General features: G+C 48.9%; 5 protein-coding genes and 1 non-coding gene across 7 annotated transcripts; 3 read left to right on the forward strand and 3 right to left on the reverse strand.

Annotated features, from left to right (window-relative positions):
- Window positions 1-273: 273 nt before the first annotated feature.
- Window positions 274-3253, forward strand: FVEG_09614 (hypothetical protein). 2 transcript variants are annotated; one of them, XM_018898647.1, is made up of 3 exons: window positions 274-670; window positions 726-1080; window positions 1135-3186. In XM_018898647.1, exons 1-3 carry the CDS (start codon window positions 658-660, stop codon window positions 3011-3013), a joined length of 2247 nt encoding a protein of 748 aa, XP_018756565.1. In that variant the 5' UTR covers window positions 274-657; the 3' UTR covers window positions 3014-3186. The 2 variants fall into 2 exon arrangements, with proteins under 2 accessions (XP_018756565.1, XP_018756564.1); XM_018898646.1 differs by having other exon boundaries at window positions 726-3253.
- Window positions 3254-3325: 72 nt separating this feature from the next.
- On the forward strand, window positions 3326-4662 carry FVEG_09613 (hypothetical protein). Its single transcript, XM_018898645.1, has one exon. It carries the CDS (start codon window positions 3603-3605, stop codon window positions 4506-4508), a length of 906 nt encoding a protein of 301 aa, XP_018756563.1. The 5' UTR covers window positions 3326-3602; the 3' UTR covers window positions 4509-4662.
- On the reverse strand, window positions 4612-6105 carry FVEG_09612 (hypothetical protein). The gene has a single exon (XM_018898644.1). The coding sequence runs from the start codon at window positions 6068-6070 to the stop codon at window positions 4742-4744; it is 1329 nt and encodes a 442-aa protein (XP_018756562.1). The 5' UTR covers window positions 6071-6105; the 3' UTR covers window positions 4612-4741.
- Window positions 6106-7206: 1101 nt separating this feature from the next.
- Window positions 7207-8786, reverse strand: FVEG_09611 (hypothetical protein). Its single transcript, XM_018898643.1, has 2 exons — window positions 7442-8786; window positions 7207-7388 (listed from the first exon to the last, which is right to left on the reverse strand). Exons 1-2 carry the CDS (start codon window positions 8558-8560, stop codon window positions 7356-7358), a joined length of 1152 nt encoding a protein of 383 aa, XP_018756561.1. The 5' UTR covers window positions 8561-8786; the 3' UTR covers window positions 7207-7355.
- Window positions 8787-11259: 2473 nt separating this feature from the next.
- On the reverse strand, window positions 11260-11358 carry FVEG_16622. Its single transcript has one exon. It is a non-coding gene; the product is annotated as a tRNA-Ser (tRNA).
- Window positions 11359-12419: 1061 nt separating this feature from the next.
- On the forward strand, window positions 12420-16809 carry FVEG_16621 (hypothetical protein). Its single transcript, XM_018905866.1, has 6 exons — window positions 12420-12816; window positions 12877-13543; window positions 13595-13831; window positions 13878-14645; window positions 14692-15509; window positions 15557-16809. The coding sequence occupies exons 1-6, from the start codon at window positions 12600-12602 to the stop codon at window positions 16663-16665; spliced, it is 3816 nt and encodes a 1271-aa protein (XP_018756560.1). The 5' UTR covers window positions 12420-12599; the 3' UTR covers window positions 16666-16809.
- The last annotated feature ends 178 nt before the right edge of the window (window positions 16810-16987 follow it).

The raw sequence follows: 16987 nt of genomic DNA on the forward strand, positions 1-16987 counted from the left end.
TTCAGGTCATTGACCGCCTGCCCAGGTGGCTCTCTAGGGGAGAAAAGAAAACTCAGGACCTTGACCCTAAGTGATGAAAATGTTAGGTAAATTTAGCCTAAGCTTAGGGGACTCTTTACTAAGTTTATTTTGACACCCTATATCAAGGTTCGGTGTTTTGTTACACCCTCGGTGGCTCTGTCCGTTAAGGTACCTAGAGGCTAGGCCCACTAACAGGGGTCCTCCCAGCGGATCTGCCTAGGCACCTTTGGCACTGACTGCACTGGGGATGGACGCAATCGGTCAGCGACTCATTCGCTGATAAGCCCCGGACCGTCCATCTGCCATCTGCCGCCTCGCCTCATGACCTGGGTCGGGTACTTCCACCACTCTCTGCCTTAACCTTTAACAACCAGCCATTCATTCATCTGCATCTCAGCCGTGATTTTTTGCCTTTGTCTGGACGACAGTTTTATCTCCTCACCACCTCCACTTTCTATCTACCAGCCTCCATTATTGCGATCCCGTAATCCCAAACAACAGTCGTCTTCTGCGCTTACACGGCGATACCTGTGGTTGCCTATCACCGTATTTACGTCACGTCAGATATCTACATCAACAAGGACTGGCTCCTACATATTTGCCCGCACGTGAGGCGGAAGGAGTCGAGAGCGCGCGATGTTTTCGGAGTGTATGTCCTATTATTCCCTACGCCGTCTTGCAAGCAAGCTGACTTGGTTCTTTAGATGCTTCGAGGTTCTTAGCCCAGTCACAATCCAGGCTATCGAACTTCGGACAAGCCGATAACAACGACAATCCTCCACGACAATCAGAGTGGCCATCCCGCTCCACACGGAATCAGCGTGAAACAGGACGAGGAAATGGACCAAGTAGATCTTTCTTGGGTCGAGGCTATGGAGGAAACCCATATCAACAAACCGGCGCCGGGTCTCGGTTTGGTCAATTAGCTTTCGCATCGCGCATATCAGCTGCCCAGGATGCACCACTATTCCACAGCACTTTGGACGAATTTCGGGAAGAGGACGACGAGGAAGAGAGGGATCGAGAGGCTGCCGATATGTTTGCTCTCCAGAGGTCAAGGCGGGTAGCAGCTGCAAGCAAACTCGCCGATAGTGTTGAATCTGACGTCCATAGCCGGGGTTCTTTGGAGGACAGCTTAAACCAGGAGGATCCATATCGAGATATGAGCATGCGCCGCGGTATTCGAAGCAGCTGGAATGGAACGAGAAGCACTCACCGCCCAGGACTTGCCAGAGATACCATAGGTGAAGAAGCCGAAGACGATGCTCGTTCAAGTCTAGACCGAGACAGTAGTCAGGGAACCGATGCTAAAGGCAAAATGGTTGACGTTGGACTCGAGTCGCAAGATGATCCAGATGAGGACCCTCCGGCTTCGCTTTTGGGAGGACAAACTCCGCGAGAAAGCAGCCCTCCGGCTTTCCAGCAATTTAAGAGCACAGATGCGGAACGAACACCATTCATGACGAGGCGAGAGTCTACGACAGAGACCGATGCCAGTATACAGCGAGGTGCTCCCCAGGACGAAGAGCCTGTACAAACGACATTTCAATACATCGAGGGTGAAATCTTTCGACATGATCCTTTCTTCGCTTGGATCTTCTTAATCAGTCTTGCTGGCATGCTCTCGACATTCTTCTTGGTATGGCTTCACACATCACCACGGAAAAGCCCGGTCGGCGACACCATCTACACTACACTACAAAAGTCATTTCACATGCTTGCGGTGGATACAGTAGTGGCCGTGTTTGTATCGTTCATCTGGCTGGCAGCCCTACGATCGTTTGTGCGGCCTCTGGTCAGCGTGATCTTGATTGCGGTGCCAGTCATCCTGTTCTCCTTTTCGATATACTCCTTTGTGTCGTCCTTCAAAGGCCGATGGCACGGGAGCAGTTTCCAGGATTCTGTCATGAGATGGGCTTCTATAATCCCTGCAATCTCTTGCATATTATGGATCTGGCTTGTAGTACGAGGACGACGCGCCATCCAACAGGCGATTGAGATTCTTCAGTTTTCCAGCCGTATTCTAGCCCAGAACTCAGCGCTGCTGTTCGTTGGTTTTGGATGTTTGGCCTTGATTGTCGTGTGGACCTGGGCATGGCTCGCTATGTTTACCAGGGTCTTCATGGGCGGTCATTTTAGCAAGTCCATGCTCCGCTTCGTAATTCAGCTTTCAAGCTGGTGGCTAGGTGCTGCATTCATCTTCCTTTACATGTGGACGGTCTCGGTGATCAATGCTGTTCATCGTGCTACCACAGCCGCAACGGTATCCCAGTGGTACTTTCATCGTAATGCTGGGCCTGCTACGCCTTCGCGCGAGATTGTTTCAGCTGCTCTCAACCATGCTCTCACGACTGTTTTTGGCAGTCTCTGCGAATCAACTCTTTTGTCTCTGTTGATTCGAGCACCTCTGATTTTCCTACCCAGGAAACTCGGAGCTACCGTCACAAATATTGCATCGTTTTGGATCCCAACACCGGTCATCGCACTGATGAACCCACTGACTATTACTTATTCTGCTATACATTCTCAGAATCTTGCTACTTCGGCCAGGGGCCTGGATCAGATGGAGCTTGTATCCCCAACGGTCCCTACAACTACATTGACTCCGCGAGCTTTGCGAAATCGCGGACAGCCCAATGGACTCTTGCCCTATCGACTTGCCAAACTGCTGCTTGTGGCAACACGACTTATCATGGCCACTGGTCTTGGTTTTGCAGGTTGGGTGATTACCGCGAAGCAGCTTCGAATTCAGCTGCCAGATGGCGTGGGTGTCCGAGGTTCGGCTTATGCCTACGTCGTTGGTATGATGGCCAGTTTCATTGGATACTCTGTTATGGGCGCGATGGAAGGCATCTTGAGCGGTATCGTCGACGCAGTTTTGATCTGCTACGGCAGCGAACGACGCATGGAAAGAGGACATGGACGATTTTGTCTCGAGGCAGCATATCTGTTTGGAGAGCGCCGAGGAGGCGACACAATGGAGTACGCATGAGTGGTTTTCTTTTAGCTGGCGCTTTTGGTCCAATAGGTTGGACGGGATAGACCCGTGTAGCAGAGGACTCGGGAATATGTTGAATTGATTTTTGGGTTAGGGGTGTTTCTGGATGGAAGAAGACAGCTACTAGATTTGAATTCAAAGAGTCTTGTAAAGTCATTCGATTGGTGAATGAAGGTACCAATAACCATTGACTAAGATCTCCAGGGCTACGTAGGCTATGGGTCGTTCTTTGGAGTTGCAGTCATTGATCAATAGCGTTGTCAAAATGCGCGCCCTTAAGTGGACGAGTCAGAGCTAGAGCTAAGGTAAGGTACCAGTGACTACTCTCTGACTCAACCTCGACCCCGATTCCGTAAGGGTCAAGGAGTTACCATGATCGCATATATAAAGGGAAAACTACTCCGTACCTAGGTAGTCATTGCTTGATTGTTTATTCTTTTCCGTCTGCTTTCAAACTATTCGTATCTCTCCGTGTGCTTCGATTAGACCATTTGATAAGATTCCATTGTTAGCTCACAAGAAGCCTTATTCTACGTCTCGCATCCCCCAAAACGGCACACAAACTTGATCATACATACTCAACATGTCTCCCGCAAAATCCATAACTGTTCTCTGTTCTCCCTATCATCTTGGTATCGAAGATGTTGCCGTTGGCGCTGGGCCAAAAGCGCTCATCAATGCCGGCTTCATCGACGCAATTCGCAACCTGGGCGTGACTGTCAACGCTCACGAGATCGAACCTGTTGATGACTTTGACGGTGATATCAGTCGCCTCTTCGAGCTTCTGCGTCGCACTTCCCTACTTGCAGCAAATATCACTCGCAGGGGAGAATTCCCTATCATTTTGGCTGGTAACTGTTCAACCACTGTTGGTGTTCAAGCCGGTTTAACAGCTGCGCTTGGGGAAGTACCTTCTTGTGTCTGGTTTGACGCTCACGACGACTTCAACACGCCTGATGTCCTTAAGAGTGGATATCTTGACTCAATGCCTGTTGCCATGATGGCAGGTCTGTGCTGGAAGACTCTCTTGGCTAGTATTCACGGATTTGAGGCCATGGATCTCAAGCAAAACCTTGTGCACTGCGGTATGCGAGATGTGACAGACCTTGAGCGCTCTCGAGTCGAGGAGGCTGGATTCCCCATCATTTGGGGAGATATAGAGCAGCATGTTGACTTTGAGGGTGAACTTGGCAAGGTCCTCGATAAGAAGAAGTTTAGTCAAACTATGGTGCACTTGGATCTTGACGCTCTCGATATTTCTGTTGGCAATGTCAACAAGTTTTCTGCGCATGGTGGATTGCTGGCAGATGATCTGGAGAAATGCTTCAAGATGATCCCTTCAAAGACGAAGCCGGTATCGTTGACGATTGCATCGTTTGACCCTTCATATGATGAACCGGGAACTATCGAGCCTGTTGCTATCAAAGGAGTCGTTGCTTTCGTCCAGGGCTTGATTTCACAAGGGTATCTTGAGAAATCATCGGATTAAGAGTAAAGATAGATCGTAAAGGAATGAGAACTTGAATCATGTCACATATCGTATCAAGGTCAAGATAATAGACCTCATAATTATGCATCGTCAAGTTTCAAGTTTGCTGAGTTGTTTTATTGTTTATTCTGGGTCGATCTTGATCAATTACACGTAAAGAACTATCCAATCCTAACAGGCATCATAAACAAAGGAAACTATCTGAATTATAGCAGCATGCCAATCATCAAACTTCAAGCAGAAGATACGATCCACGAGGTTGCTGGAGAACGAGCTCGTTTAGGGATCGGAGCAGGCTTTGGTAGAGTCCAACCAAGCATTGACATGACAACTTTGGGTGCAGTTGCTATGACTGGAGCTGGGGCTGTCGTAGGGGCTCGAGCTGTGTAAGGAGCCGGGGCTGTCTTGGCTACAAATATTGTTGTTGTGTTGAGTGTGACTGAGTACACAGGGACCGATGCTGTGTTGGGGATAGAAGAAGCTCTTGGGGCAGAAGATGTTACTATAGCAGATGGCGTCGTGGGAACATTTGGCGCTGATGAAGTAGCTAGGACTTCTGAAGACGGTGCCTTTGATGGCTTTTGGGTGACTTCAGAACTAGGAAGAGGCTGCACAGGTGAGCTCTTCTTATGAATCTGAGTCTTTGGTTGGAGTTTTGGTTCCATCTTTGGCTGGACATCCTTAGGCTGAGCCTTAGATACCGCCTGATGGTCAACGATTGGAGGGCTGTGTTGGAGTTCAGCTTTGGGCTTGGGTTTTGCTTGTACCTTGACGGCAATGACGATAGGCTTCGGCTCATCTTCCACAGTTGAAGGTGGAACTGCCGTCTTCTTAATCCGCCTCAGCTTTTGGCTTGGGTTCAACCTTTGGCTCGACCTTTGGATCCGGCCTTCTGTGACATCTTCACCTCGAACTTGAGCAATGGCTGAGGGGTGACCTTGGACTCCTCTCTGAATTTTCTTGGGAGAATCGGCGACTTGGGTTTCAGGAGGTACATTCTTCTTTACTGGGGGCTCTGGCAAAGGGCATGGTGCTTGCTTGGGTGTAGTGATCTGCTGAAGTGACTCTGATGCGTTGTCCATATCCTCAGGCTTCTCAACCAACTGAGGCTTGTGTTCAAGCTTTGTTTGGGACAACTTGGGTTCATCCCCTAACTCTATGTCAACAGGTGAAGGCAACGTGCCGGGCTCAATCACTTTCTCAGTTTGAACTGTCATACCAGGCCCAACAGGCTTGCCATGCTCAAGAAGTGGCTCTGAGTTGGACGAGAAGAACGGGTGAGGGGGTACCACTTCACGTTCTTTCGGTGGTGCAGTGTCGTATCGAGATACAGGAGGCCGAGGCTGCTCGATATTCTCCTTTGCAGTCATACTTGAGGACGTAGAGAATCTAGAAGATGTTGAAACTCGAGAACTTTCAAACGAGTCCTTGGAGAAGCCCGAGTCTGCAGGTGAAGTTGCCTCAGGGTCATCGCTGTTTGTACGCTTGAACATTCGGCCGATGCGCTTGGCAGCTGACTTGGCTGTAGGCCGACGCTTAAGAGACTTGATAGATCCAGGCATGTCGAGTTATGGTGAATGCTCTAGTTGGGGTCGAGACTGTCTATCAACTGTCGATAGGAAGCTGGTGAAGATTTGTCTTGGAAGTGGCAGGCTCGGGATCGAAGTGACAGGGATGACTGGAGTACAGCCGGCTATTCTGAGAGCTTATAGAGAGACTGTATCGGGAGGCTGAAAGACCATACGAGTTTGGTAGGTAGGGTTCTGTATAAGTTATATGGTCAAAAATAGCACATGGACTGAGAATCAATAGCCATCCAGACCAGACAAGAACAGGAATGAGACAGGGCTCAGGATATCTCCGAGTATTTATAACTCAACCTCAACAGTGCAGCAATCTGCTATCATGTTGGATTGTAACTCGGGCCATACCGCCCCGTGGGGCCGCCGGGAGATCGTAGATGGATGATCCATGTATGTAACTGCACGACATAGGAGCTGAAAGGCCTGTGTTCCACGTGAATCACGAATCTATAGGCCCTCGATGCTTCACGGAACGTAATATTATCTGCAAGATGCTGGAGCTGTAAACAAAGGGACACGTCTTCAGCTCAGGTGGCCATTGTTTTGTTTTTTATGGCAGGGAATATGCTGCCTACGGACGACCGCTCCAGTCGAAGTCGGGAAACTCCCGGAGTCGGCCGGATCGGGGCCGGGATGGGCGTTGATTGTAAGCCGCATCTTTTAATCCGACTATGACAGGAAATTTGACAGAAGGATTTTCTAAACAAATCATTTATTTACCGACTTCTTCTTGACACAGATCATTTGACATGATATGACTCTCACATGTACAAGACGCGACCCATATCGGGACGGGGATTATTCCGCATGCAACAGAGGATGATTTATGTGTTTCAGAGCTGCACCTGCATGTGCATGTCTTACATGCCAACTAATCGGAATTCTAGAATATGGATACGCTTTATCTGTGTTACATGTCGGCAACATAAACATATACGGGCCTACGGATGCTACCCTTTGTTCTCTTCCATTTGCCATATCATAAATAGGTAGTGAAGAAATAGTAAATTGTTGTCAGGAGTACAATAGAGAAACCAAGTAAATGTATCATATAATGACCAATCGCCAAGATACGCTTTGTGAAGAAACACATTTGGACCACAAGGTACGAGTAACGGAGGATTCGGACTAGCATTTGAAGTAATAAGAAAATTCATGCTCTATGCTCTTGGATCTATATGTATGATGAAATATAAACAATTGAATCAAGATGTGTATGTACCAGCACCACAGCTCAACCACCTAACGCCATCGCAATGCATATTTACTGGTTCCAGTTGTTGAATTGCCACTTGACCTAAACATTGTGTTAGTGATTGATCAGACATGAACATTCAAATGTCAACTTACGTAGCTGGGGTTGATCTTCTGGACATCGGGAACACCCAAGTTACCAGCGTCAATGGCAATCTCGTGCTTGAGAATGTCGATGACCTTCTTGACACCATCGACACCGAAGACGTTGGCGTACATGAAAGGACGTCCAAGACCAACAGCCTTGACACCGAGAGAAAGAAGCTTGAGGACATCAGCGCCATATCGGACACCACCGTCAGCGTAGACCTCAATCTTCTTGAAAACCTCGGGGGCCTCCTGGTGGATCTCAAGAGCGACCTCAAGACCAGAGGGGCTGCCATCGAGCTGGCGACCACCGTGGTTGGAGAGGATGATAGCGGGAGCACCGTGCTGAACAGCAAGCTTAGCATCAGCAGCAGAGCCAATACCCTTGATGATGACAGGGAGCTTGGTCATCTTCTGGAGCTTCTTGTAGTAGTCCCAGGTGATGTAGGAGTAGTCGGAGTCGGCGGAACCAACACCGAATCGAGCAGCACGGTGTCGGTTGCCGTCGGCAGCAGAGTCGACGGTGAAGACAATGGCAGCAGCACCAGCCTTCTCGGAGCGGTCGAGGAGCTCTTGGGTCTCAGTGTCGTTGGAGGTGAGGTACAGCTGCTGGAAGACGACCTGGCCCTCAGACTTGGCCTTGGCGATCTCCTCAATGGTGAGAGAGGCGTAAAGAGCGGGCATGTAGAGAATGTCACCCTCACCGGCACCCTTCATGAGGTTAAGCTCAGCATCGGGATGAGCGTTACCAGCCCTAGCACAAGGGCTGATGAAGAAAGGAGCAGAGAAGTTGTGGCCCAGGATCTTGGTGGGCAGAGTGTTCTCAACGTTTGTGATATCAACCATAGTTCGGGGCTTGAAGCGGTAACGCTGGAAGACCTCGAGGTTGTTGCGGTACGACCACTCGCCAGCAGCGCCGTTGCGGTAGTATGTGTAGTTCTCGATGGGGAGGTAGTTCTTAGCAGCCCACTCAAAGTCAGGGAGGCCGATCATCTGCTCGAGCTTGGGGAGCTTTCCGGTGGGAAGATCGCTGACGATGATCTCAGGACCAGTGTCGGGCTGCTCGAGGAAAGGACGAGCAGCCATGGCCCCCGAGAGGAGGGCGCTGGTAAGGATCTGAGTGCGCATTGTGATGTGATGAGAATGAGTGTGTGAGGGGTAGTAAAGAGTGTCTTGGCTTGGGAATTAAGAAGTGTTGATCAGAAGGGCGAAGCGGCTCTTTTTAAGCTTTAGAGAATGAGAGTTGATGTCAAGACCGAATACTACGGAAACATGGATTCTATGGTCAAGGTCAAGCTCAAGGCCATGGTCAAGGATGTTTGCCTTGTCTTGATTAACAATGAACCCATCTGCTGCTCTGTCTGTGTTAGTGCCCCTTGCAAAGTCTAAGAGATGGAGATACTAACCAAGGCCAATGACATCGATACGTAATGCGATGCAACGGCAGAGGATGAGCCACGCATCGGAGTGCCGCTGCCTTGGGTCCACTACCGAGATTGCGCCTGTAGCAGCTTCTACTCTATCTGATCCGTTTCTGTAACAGGTGAAAGGATTTTTGTATGGGCACTTGGGCTCTGTAGGTATGTGATAGTGATAGTGATAGAAGATAGCAGAGGTCCTCTCGTTATACTACATTCCTCTTTGGTGTTTGTTGCCCGTTATTTGCTATATGGTATCAAGAATACTACATTACTCGTCATATACGCGCATTCGCAAATCTTGGCAACTTGGCCCAATGCTCCGGTTCAGAATTCATCCGTTCTCGAGGATATAAATGTGGAGGGCTAGTCTAGGTATGCTGGGAGTGATACAGCATGTTTCTTGGCATGGTGATCCCTGTAACTCGTGTCATTCACACCTCGATCGCATAGTTCAACCGCGCCGAAGTTTACGACGCGGGAGACGGTTACTAGATCGGGCATTGACTATACAGTGTGACAGGTTCAATTCATGAGCATGCTTCTCTAGTGGTTGGCATTAACAAAGCAACGAGTCATTCAGCCCCTTGTGTGGTTGAGCTGAAATGTTTTGTTTGACGATAATTTTAGGTAGTTTAAGCTTAGAAAATAACCAACAGCCAGGGCACCTAGGGAGGCGATGATCGTAAAGCTAGCAGAGTTTGTCTTGGATCACTAATGCTCACATAAGGATCCGTGGTCCATATGAGGCAATTCCCCTGTTACGCATAGAGCATCTTGTATCCAGTTGATCCTCCGTCTGTTTCACGGGGACATCACAAGCCAAGGAACTGAATAATCTCTCACTGTTAAGGATCTCTCGGTGGATCTTTTGACGAATGCTGGGATGAATGAGTGAGTGTCACTCCCAGTCTCGATATCCCACTCGGATATAGTCTCCACCATGTTTTGTAATCTTGGTGGATGCAGTATTTAGAGTTTTTATGCTTGTCTGATAAACTAATTTAGCTAGAACAGAACATGACGTTGAAAATGAGGCGCAGACAAGACATGACGAGTCAAGCTACCTCTGTCGGGACATTTGCCACGCCATGCAAGGTCTCTATTCATGTGCGCTCTCAGTCTTCTAGAACATTTCCAAAGCAGGGAACGGAGAACGCCTTCCGAATGCGCAACTACAGGGTATCAAATCATCCATGGCGAGATAACAAGGGTCGTACTCTTTGTGGAAACGTCCCCTTCATCTCGGCATGAATTCCTGCTCGGTCCAGTTCCTGAATCTATCGGTCAATTTTTCTTGTGAGCTGCCAGAAACAGACTTAGTCAGGCCGGGAGCGGTCACAGCAGAGATTCCGTTAGTCACTCAAGTGCCGGGTTCTCGCTAGAGAGCATCGTCCCGCTCGCCTGGAGTTGAAACTATGGCGCCGCAAACGGCCTATCTAAAGGATGCCCCCCTCACGTAAACTCAGCCTTGATCTTTCGTCTTATCAATCTATGATCTTTGATCAGATGCTGTACATCAAGTAAGCCTTATACTGAATACAAGTTAATCAACAGTGATCTATCGACAATATGCCAAGCAGTTAGACCAAACAGAACACTCAATAACCACTGATCATGAATGAATGCATTGATCGATCATAGACTGCCTTGTTTTGTATGAGACCCATTGACCCTACCATCGACAATCTCTCTTGGTCGGAAAAATTCAGCTCGGTCGTCCATCTCGTCCGTCCGACGAGGGCATGCTAGCTCCGAGACTGCGAGGATGTTTCCATCACAGGAGAGAAACAATATCGAATCTTGTCTTTTGGTGGATCATTTATGAAGTAATGTGACTGGGTATCAACCGACATCTCAGACTCACTCATGTCTTCTGATCATTTGCAAACGAACTGCAAGAGCTGAAATGCTTTCCCCCCTCTAACTGACACCTTAAGGTGCCTGTTACGACAAATATGACACTATAAGACGCTGTCTCAGCACCCGAGTGTGATTGAGCCCGTGCTGCCTGTCGATCATATCAAGATACACAGGTATTATAATGATCTTGTTATGTCTCCTTCATCTCCAGGGTGAGAGTCGTACTGATCCAGGCTATGGCATTGTCAGATTTGATCGCACCGAAATGCTACCTGCATCTCAGTGCACCTATCGCCTGCCATATACAAATCAGTAACAGTTCGCTTGACAATGGTTTACTTGCAGTCTTAAAGTACACTGACTAGCGCAGTTAACGACTACCTATGTCCCTAATTATAATATTAAGTATAATAAAAGGGCCAGTCTAAAGGTACAATCTTATGTTCAACACCTAAATGAACCTCTCCACGACTAATTAAAAAACAACGGCGCTGATGTGTGTGTTTGTTATACAAGTATCGTTTTACCAAAATGTGAAAAAAGAAACGTCACCTGCAGGATTCGAACCTACGCGTGCGAACACAATGCCTAACCTTGCTTTCCGGAGATAGCAGGGCATCGCCTTAACCACTCGGCCAAAGTGACTGACTTATTTATATAAGGTAGTCAATAATGCCGGAATATATAGCTGAGGTTTGTGGCACTATCGCCTTCCTACCAAACTCCCCGGGCTACACACCGAGATCTCTTTGCCAAATATACTTTCATTCTTCATGAGGAAAAGGATTCTTTCTGCTTCTTTTGACAGTTCTTTATCTGGAGTACATATCAAATAGGAAACCATATAGTTTCCGCTCGTGGCTATGCTGAGGATGTCAGTCACTGAACAAGTAAAGTCGCCATTATATTTTGCACTCGGAGCAACACCATTTGCCTTCTTTCTCTCCTGTATTCTCACACAACTGACACCCGAGATGTACCACAACTACGTAAACTCATAAGTGCTACTTCGGGTCAGTTGTGGCTTCAAGCAATACTACAAAGGCACAACTCGCCTACGTCCGAGCACGGCGCCTTAATGTCTTGTGCAAGATGGCACAGCATCGCGTTTATCACTCGGTCACGTTGTATTATAATTTGACAACAGGTCATGGTTTTGTCACAGCATGTGCTCAGATTGATGATACAATTCAAATGTCAATGTCTAGTAGTCTCGGCATGTGAATCAATGTGAAAGTTGAGGCTGAGTTGCGTACGCACAAGGGCGGATAAGCACAAGTCATGCAAAGGCTTCGAGAGTATTTGGGCAGATTCGTCAGACGTCAAGGCATCTCATGCAAGAGCCTAGCTATCCCTTGATCGACAGGGTCTTATTCCCGTCGTATTTTTATTTCATACACGGACAATGCTGTAAGACTGCGCCCCTACTCTGTCTACTCCGTACGGGGCAGAATCACAATCATTAGTCCTATATAGGTCCTATTCGGGCGTGCTTGATCTCGTGTTTCACAGCTTGCGTAAGTGAAAGAGTAAGCTCGTTGCTAACAACAATGAATCACTCTCACAAAATGCGATTCTGAGAAACAAAATTGATCGATTAATTTACCACAATAGGAAGCATTCAAGCGCAGCTTATTTAGGTCTCGTGTGGCTGAGAGCTTAACATCCTTGCCTCGTTCCTGATTCGCATCCGCTGACGTCGTTATTTCAACTTCCCTCCCCCACTAACATCAACCGCTAACTTAACTGCTAACTTAACCGCCGACCTCTTTTATTATCTTCATCGCATTATCTATAACTAGTACCTACAAGACTCACTCTTCACTATCAAATGATCGTCCAAACTTAGATCTCCCCTCAAACCTCTCATCACCTGTGAGCAGCTCATGGCAGGCATTGTTGATGAAAAAGCTGCTGCTGCGGGTCAGCAGCATCAACCCCGCGATGGCGATAACAGAAACACAGGGGCTGTAGCCTCAGACGACCTTCAGTTACCGGATATTAGCTCTGCTGAAGGAGTTGGAGCACCACCCCCTTATGGAGAGAGTCATGATCAGGTTCATTTCTCTCAGCCTGGGTTTGACGCTGGTGCAGCGATAACTGGTACATGCCATCCGTCTCTGCATATCAAGCTTGTATATACTAACCTGCGTCATTCTCTAGGCGATGGTCGAGTCAATATTAATATTAATGCTAAGAACAGGAGGCTTACAGACCTTCTGGCTCCAACGCTCCAAGGTCAACTTGCACCTGAGCCCGAGCAGCCTGAACTTCCTCCAGCATATATCCCTCCCAGTCTGGGAGGTCTGCCTGGACAAACACCACCACCCAAACTCAATGTCGTCGTGCAGATTGTGGGATCTCGCGGTGATGTTCAACCCTTTGTCGCTTTGGGAAAGGTCCTCAAGGAAACTTACGGACACAGAGTCCGAATCGCTACTCATCCTACTTTCCAATCCTTTGTTGAGGAGAATGGTCTCGAGTTCTTCAGTATTGGAGGCGACCCTGCCGAGCTGATGGCTTTTATGGTCAAACACCCCGGTCTCATGCCTGGTTTCGATGCCATCACAAGTGGCGAAGTTAGCAAACGCCGAAAAGGTATTCAAGAAATTCTTATGGGGTGTTGGCGATCTTGTATCGAAGGAGGAAACGGTCTCGGTCCGCCACCAAAACCACATGCCTCAAATGCTCCATTGGACGTGTCTTTGGAGGTGCCAGGCGGACCTGGTCAAGAGCCATTTGTTGCAGATGCTCTCATCGCAAACCCTCCTAGCTTCGCCCATGTCCACATTGCTGAAAAGTTGGGCATCCCGGTACACATGATGTTTACGTGAGTTTGTTTCTCTGATACAATGCTGATGAATACTGACCACTCCTCTAGCATGCCTTGGTCCCCAACACGAGCCTTTCCTCACCCTTTGGCAAATATCCAGTCATCAAATACAGACGACGTGATGACGAACTACATGTCGTACACACTCGTCGAAATGATGACATGGCAGGGCTTAGGAGATGTCATCAACAGGTTCCGGGAGAAGGCACTCGATCTCCCCCCACTTTCACTAATCTGGGCACCTGGACTTCTTGCAAGACTCAAGATCTCTTGGACATATTGCTGGTTAGTTCTTCTAGTGCATTTCAGGTATATATCTAACTTGGTACAGGTCACCGGCATTGATTCCCAAGCCCAACGATTGGGGACGACATATAGACATTGCTGGCTTTTATTTTCTCAACCTTGCTTCCTCATACACCCCTGATCCAAACCTAGAAGCATTCCTCCGAAATGGCCCGCCCCCTGTTTACATCGGATTTGGATCCATTGTTGTCGATGACCCCAATGCCATGACCGAGATGATCTTTGAGGCAGTCAGACTTTCAGGCGTCAGAGCATTGGTTTCTAAGGGCTGGGGTGGACTTGGTGCTGACGATCTTGGTAAACCTGATGGTGTGTTTATGCTTGGCAATGTTCCTCACGATTGGCTGTTTGAGCACGTCTCATGTGTGGTACATCACGGTGGTGCTGGCACCACTGCCGCTGGTATCAAGGCTGGAAAACCTACTCTCGTGGTCCCCTTCTTCGGTGATCAACCATTCTGGGGTGCTATGATAGCGAGAGCCAATGCTGGCCCCGACCCCATTCCTTACAGGCAACTGACAGCAGAGAAGCTTGCAGAAGCCATCAAATTTTGTGTCAAACCGGAGACTCTGGAGCAGGCCAAGATTCTGGGCCAGAAAATCCGAGAAGAGCGAGGAACTGACGTTGGTGGTAAGAGCTTCCACGATCATCTGGACACGGACAAGTTGCGTTGTACTTTGGCTCCAAGCCGAGCTGCGGCATGGCGCGTACGGAGAAGTCAAGTAAGGCTGAGTGCGTTTGCGGCTGCAGTGTTGGTTGAGCAAGGCTTACTGCAATGGTCTGACCTGAAACTGTAAGTTGAGACATGAAAACCGCCAGGGCTGGGCTAACATGTACAGATACCGTATGACGGAGTACAACACAGAAGAACAGCCCACTGACCCAATCTCTGCTTGCACATTGTCACTTGTCACTGATATAGGAGGGATCGGAATGGCAATCGCCGATATGCCCAGAGAGCTCTTCAAGAGCATGTCGCAGCCCAAGAAGAAAAACTCCGCAGCAGGAGAAGCACAGAATGCCACAAGCCCTCTGGCATCAGGTAGCGAGACATCGCTCCCCGCACCTCAGGGAAATGAACCGGAGAAAAGATCGACACCTGCACCTAGTATTACAGACACAGAAGCTTTGGGCTCTACTGTTTCTACTACTGCTCACTCCAATGCCTCACAGCCAACGCTGAGTGACACAGCATCCAGCTCCCCTCGTCCTTGGTCACCAGACCGATCTAGTATCCAAGGATCGATCAATGACAAATCTTGGAAAGATCAGATCAAAGAAGCGGCTGGCAAGCAGCAGCAACAGCGCCGTGGTTCGTCTGTCAATTATGTTAATGCAGCCGTCGGAACTGGAAAGGGAGTTGGTCGGGTTGTGACCACTGGTGCCAGAACACCAATGAACTTCTGCCTTGGACTAGCCAGAGGTTTCAGAAACATGCCAAGGCTGTATAATGATGATACTATTCGTCCCGTCGAAAAGGTAACGGGAGTTGGCTCCGGGGTTGTCGTCGCAGGCAAGGAGTTTGGCTATGGCCTGTTTGACGGCATTACAGGTCTGGTAACACAGCCTTTGAAAGGTGCCGAGAAGGAGGGAGTCCAGGGGCTGGTCAAAGGCTTTGGCAAGGGCATCGGAGGTTTGATTGCGAAGCCGGCAGCCGGTAAGTTTGTTTTCGAAAGTTGGGAATGTTGTACTGACATAAAACAGGTTTCTGGGCCATCCCAGCTTACACCATGCAGGGTGTGAATGCAGAGGTCTCCAAGTTCTTTGCCAAGAGCGTCCAGAATTATATTACTTCATCGCGAGCTATCCAGGGTCAGCACGAGATGCACGAGGCAACACCTGGCGAAAGAGAAGATGTTGTCCAAAGATGGAACAACGTCAAGTTCGACCTCAAGAACTTCTATCAGTGGAAGAGAAAGGAAAAGGTTGCAGGAAAGCGCCCTGAGGAGCCCCGTCTTGACAGTTCAGAGGCTGGGTTTGAGAGGCCGCGTACAGGATGGAGACAGACTAAGAATATGTCTTTTGAAGAACGAAAGAAACTTCACGCCGACAAGGATGCATGGAAGAGGGGATTCCTGGACGCGCCTGTCCCACAATCAAACGCAAGTGGTGCTGCAAGTATACAAACGAGCTCATCCGAGGACCCCGAGCTTGAAAAGGCCATTCAGGCGTCAGTGCGGGAGACATCGCGTGGCAACAGTGAGGAAGATGCCCATGTGGAGGCAGCTATCCGCGAGAGCATCAAGGCTGTTCGGCAACAGGTTGGGTCGAACGAGGCAGGCCCTCTTCCTCTGAAGGATCCCTCCATTTTCGAAGACGCCGACTATCAGATCACGGACGAGGAGTATCAGGCTCTCGTTGAGCAGGCGATCCAGCAGAGTCTAGGCAACGATGTGCCATTGCCCGACTATTCTGATGTGCCAGAGCTCGATGCAACGGATACTGCGTCTCAGCCTCCCGCCCAGACATCCACCCAGGAAGATGATGAGGAGCTCAGGCGAGCTATTGAAGCCTCGAGGAACCAACCTCCGCCGGCGCTCCCGCCGAGGGAAGAGAATGATGATGAACTTGAACGGGCCATTGTAGCGTCGAAAGAAGCTATGGAGCAGGAAAGTAACCAGCGGTCTGAGGAAGATATCGTCATGGAGTACGTCAAGCGACAGAGCTTGGCGGAGGAAGAGTATAGAAAGCAAATAGCAAAGGGCAAGGGTGCAGCGGGTGGTGGCGATGATGATGACGAGGAGTTGAAGCGGGCAATGGAGGAGAGTTTGAAGATGAATCGGGGAGATGCATCAGGCCCATCAGGAAGATGAGGCGGTAAACGCAATGGACAGACGACGATGTGATGTGAATTCGACAAGCCTGCAATAAACTACCTAGGATACCCGTATTAAGCACGAAACAAATGAATGGTGCCGTTTGCAATTGTGTGCCTATTTGTGCAAACAGCCGCGTTAGTGTATGCGTGCATCATGTCGACGTGCATATATTAACTAATAATCCACCACGTATCCATTCCCCTGTCTCTGTCTATCAACCTCTTTGCCAGATAAAGTGAGGGCAGGGCCAGTAAAACTAGTATATATAGGTCAATCATGGCACCCGTTCCAGTCAGTTGTCCCCTTCAACCTGGAC

Source organism: Fusarium verticillioides, chromosome 1 (assembly GCF_000149555.1).
Source record: "Fusarium verticillioides 7600 chromosome 1, whole genome shotgun sequence".
NCBI lineage: Eukaryota > Fungi > Ascomycota > Sordariomycetes > Hypocreales > Nectriaceae > Fusarium > Fusarium verticillioides.